Here is a 4307-nt window from a genome sequence, read left to right as displayed (position 1 = left end):
GAAGGTGGGTGGGATAGTAATAAGTAGCAAGTAATTGTCGTATATGTGTGACATGTACATGTATATAGACACAAGTGAAGGTAGGTGGGATAGTAATAAGTAGTAAATAAATGTCGTATATGTGGGACATGTACATGTATATAGACACAAGTGAAGGTAGGTGGGATAGTAGTAAGTAGCAAGTAATTGTCGTATATGTGTGACATGTACATGTATATAGACACAAGTGAAGGTAGGTGGGATAGTAATAAGTAGTAAATAAATGTCGTATATGTGGGACATGTACATGTATATAGACACAAGTGAAGGTAGGTGGGATAGTAATAAGTAGCAAGTAATTGTCGTATATGTGTGACATGTACATGTATATAGACACAAGTGAAGGTAGGTGGGATAGTAATAAGTAGTAAATAAATGTCGTATATGTGGGACATGTACATGTATATAGACACAAGTGAAGGTAGGTAGGATAGTAATACGTATTAAGTTATTCTCCTATAGCTACTACAGTAGACCATGCCCATCGGCGCTTTGAGAGTGACCTCCGCACGTTCCAAACATCCAGGCGTAAACACAAACACCACTGACAACTCTACTCATCGTCTATGTATGGTGATACGTTGAATGCTCACGTACAGTGACATGCAGTGAAGTGATAAGTCATACGTTTATGACCAGTCTATAGTAAAGCAATAGACTACCATCCAGGTGCACACACACACACACCACTGACAACTCTACCCATTCGTCTATGTATACACCCAAACCTCACCTTTCCTCTTAGCAGACTCATCGACGGCTTTTAATAATCGATTGCAGATGCCACACTCGTTGAACAGGCTTCGGTACAGCGCTACGGTCGCCTCCTGGGCCACCGCGTCATCGACCTCTTTGCCCTCAGCACAGGTGTCGGTTGCACCTACCTATGCAAAAATGGACCATGGGTGCAAAATGAACAGGACAGATCTGTTTACGCCTGGGGGTGAGGTATTGTACAATATACGTGGTTGGCTTTATACGGAAGATCGATAGAGCTCGGAATCATACGTATATAGTAAGGTTGTTAGAATGAGCTTGAAATGATACGTATATGATTACGTTAATATGTGGTATGAGCGCATAAGGTGAGCTACGATTGGCTGCCAAATACTCCCAGGATTGAAAACGTAAAACTACGGCATTGTCATTTTCTATATATAAAAAATAGGTGCCCAACGTCACGGAAGATAAAAGAAGACAATCACGCCTGCCTGATTGCTCGACTCGCCAGGCATGTAAAACAAAGAAACTAACCCTAAACTCTAAACCCTAAAACACACACAGACACCCACACCTACGTACCTTGACATCCGCAGGGGTTAGTTCAGGCACTGGCCTGTACTCGCTTTCATATACTTCTCTGTGGTCAACTGAAGCCACGGGCTTTGTGCGCGGCTCCTTCAACCGAAGTATTTCGTAGACTATCTTGGTCACCGTAACATGCAGGAATGTGTTGTTGCTATACCTGAAGAACAGATCCTGTAGGGTGATGTGAGAGAGATACCGTTAGACGCTAAAGAATCTAGGTGGTAAGGTATAAGGATTAGGTAGTGTAGAGGGTTCTATATATTTTAATAATATAATAATAATATAATAATATATTTATAAATATATATAATATGAATTCACACACACACACACACACACGCATATATATATATATATATATATACATATATATGCACACACACACACATATATATATATATATATATATATATACATATATATATATATATATATATATATATATATATATATATATATATATATATACATACATACATATATATATATATACATATTCTCTTATATTTGAAAATATGGAATGGGACGGCAGCTTCGCCTACAACTTGCAGACTCAATGAGGATACGAACTAGAATACGCTGCAAACTCTCTGAGGTATCATAAAGTATAACGCTATTGTACTCTAAACAAACCGTTTGTGAGCTAAATAAGTTATTCAAGTGTGCACTCCAAAAAGTATGTACGCAAATCAAGCACAGATCTCACACACTCAGATACAAACCATGTGAACATACTAAACACACACTCAGATACAAACCATGTGAACATACTAAACGCACACTCAGATACAACTCATGCGAAAATACTAAACACACACTCAGATACAAACCATGTGAACATACTAAACACACACTCAGATACAACCCATGTAAACATACTAAACACACACTCAGATACAACTCAGGTGAACATACTAAACACACACTCAGACACAACCCATGTGAACATACCATGCACACGCTCAGGATATCCTCTTTCGCAATCGCCGCATCTATAGCGGGCACACGCGAGCACACCAGCCTGTACAGCAGCTCAAGGGCTGACAGCCGCAGCCGACCGAACGGAGTGATGGCGCTTTTATATAAGGGATTCGGCTGTAAGGAAAGGGGGTGTAGGTAAGTGTGTAAGTAAGTGTGTAGGTAAGAACACGCCACCGATGTGGGGAAGAACACGGTACGGTCGGCGGGGTGTGGGTGTTCGTAAACACGAGTCTTGGTTGAGTGGTTTCATATATATATATATATATATATATAGAGTACGAAAGGATCTGCGCAGGCATGTGATGACTAATGTCCATCTCCATATAGTCATCTTATCCGCATGCTCAGACCATCTCATGCAATACACTCAAAAACGAAAAATTGTTTGCAACATGTTTCCGCAACTCGGAACCTCCTGTTCTGTATACTCAAGGAACCATTCAGTTTATAGTACACCACACCTACCCATTGCATGGTTGTTGATATGTACACTCAACACAACTACTTTATAGCACACCCCACACCCCACACACACTACACCTACCCTTGGTGTGATTGTTGTTATGTACAGTCGCACTACACCTACCCTTGTCGTGATTGTTGTTATGTACACTCACACTACACCTACCCTTGTCGTGATTGTTGTTACGTACACTCACACTACACCTACCCGTGGTGTGGTCTTGAGTATCGTCTTGAGATACGGTATACATTTCTCCACCGCATCGAATATGGGCAGTAGTGTCTGCAGCTCTGAGGAGCGCTCCTGTTTCTGCTCCATGGTCAACATGATGGGCTCCCCCGTCATGCTCTTAAACGGGTCATCCACCCCACGACGCTGAATCTGATATCTGAGTGGGCCAAAAATAAGAAACACGTGCGAGTGAGTGGTGGATGATACTACCTGACTCAGGCTATGGGTGGGTAATCGGGTGTTGAGGTTGGCACGACAAGTCGTATTCAGTTGTGTATGATGCATATCAGGAACAGGATGTGCATCACAAACATCTGATTATGATCTCTAATACAATTATACTGGATATCACATACATCTGAGTATGACCTCTAATACAATTACACTGAATAGCACATACATCTGAGTATGATCTCTAATACAATTACACTGAATAGCATATACATCTTAGTATGATCTCTTATGCAACTATACTGAATATCGTATACATCTGAGTATACTTTCTACTACAATTGATACATCCGAGTATGGTTTGTGATACAATTACACTGAATAGCACATACATCTGAGTATTTTGTTGTATAACAGTCACACCGCGCTTCGCACACAACAATGCACAGCACCATTCTCTATTAAGTCCATACGGAACACACGCACACCCCTCTGTACTATGCTCAACACACTTCTCTAATAAACTTATACAGAACACACGCACACTCCACTGTACTATAATCAGCACACTTCTCTATTAAACCCATACAGAACACACGCACACCCCACAGTACTATAACCAACACACTTCTCTAATAACCCCATACGGAACACACGCACACCCCACTGTACTATGCTCAACACATTTCTCTAATAAGCCCATACGGAACACACGCAGACCCCACTGTACTATGCTCAACACACTTCTCTATCAAACCCATACACAACACACGCACACCCCTATGTACTATGCACAACACACTTCTCTATTAAACCCATAAGGAACACACGCACACCCCACTGTACTATGCTCAACGACACCCCTACAGCATGCCACACCTACATGCAGACCTACCTATGTATGACCCTCTATATGAGAGTCAAGCCACACACACACACACACATACATACGTACATACCTATGTATGATCTTTTATATGATAGTCACGTCACACACACATACACACACACACATACATATATATATATATATAAATACACACATACATACATACATACATGCGTATGTATGACCTTTTCTATGATAGTCATGTCACACACACACACGACACAC

At 41.0% G+C, this 4307-nt stretch overlaps 1 protein-coding gene across 1 annotated transcript in view; it reads right to left on the bottom strand.

The window, feature by feature from the left end:
• The window catches only part of SARC_00231 (hypothetical protein), a gene marked incomplete at its 5' end in the record, with an annotated part of 9912 nt that extends 6776 nt beyond the window's left edge, over positions 1 to 3136 (bottom strand). The window contains 4 exons of the mRNA XM_014306087.1: positions 773 to 923; positions 1342 to 1518; positions 2299 to 2442; positions 2999 to 3136. Coding sequence (XP_014161562.1) covers positions 773 to 923; positions 1342 to 1518; positions 2299 to 2442; positions 2999 to 3136 — 610 coding nt within the window. The remainder of the gene's footprint in view (positions 1 to 772; positions 924 to 1341; positions 1519 to 2298; positions 2443 to 2998) is intronic.
• Between the last annotated feature and the right edge of the window lie 1171 nt (positions 3137 to 4307).

The sequence above is a fragment of the Sphaeroforma arctica genome (assembly GCF_001186125.1).
Source record: "Sphaeroforma arctica JP610 unplaced genomic scaffold supercont1.6, whole genome shotgun sequence".
Lineage (NCBI taxonomy): Eukaryota > Ichthyosporea > Ichthyophonida > Sphaeroforma > Sphaeroforma arctica.
The sequence above is the reverse complement of the archived record's forward strand: the minus strand, read 5'-3'. Positions and strand labels throughout refer to the sequence as shown.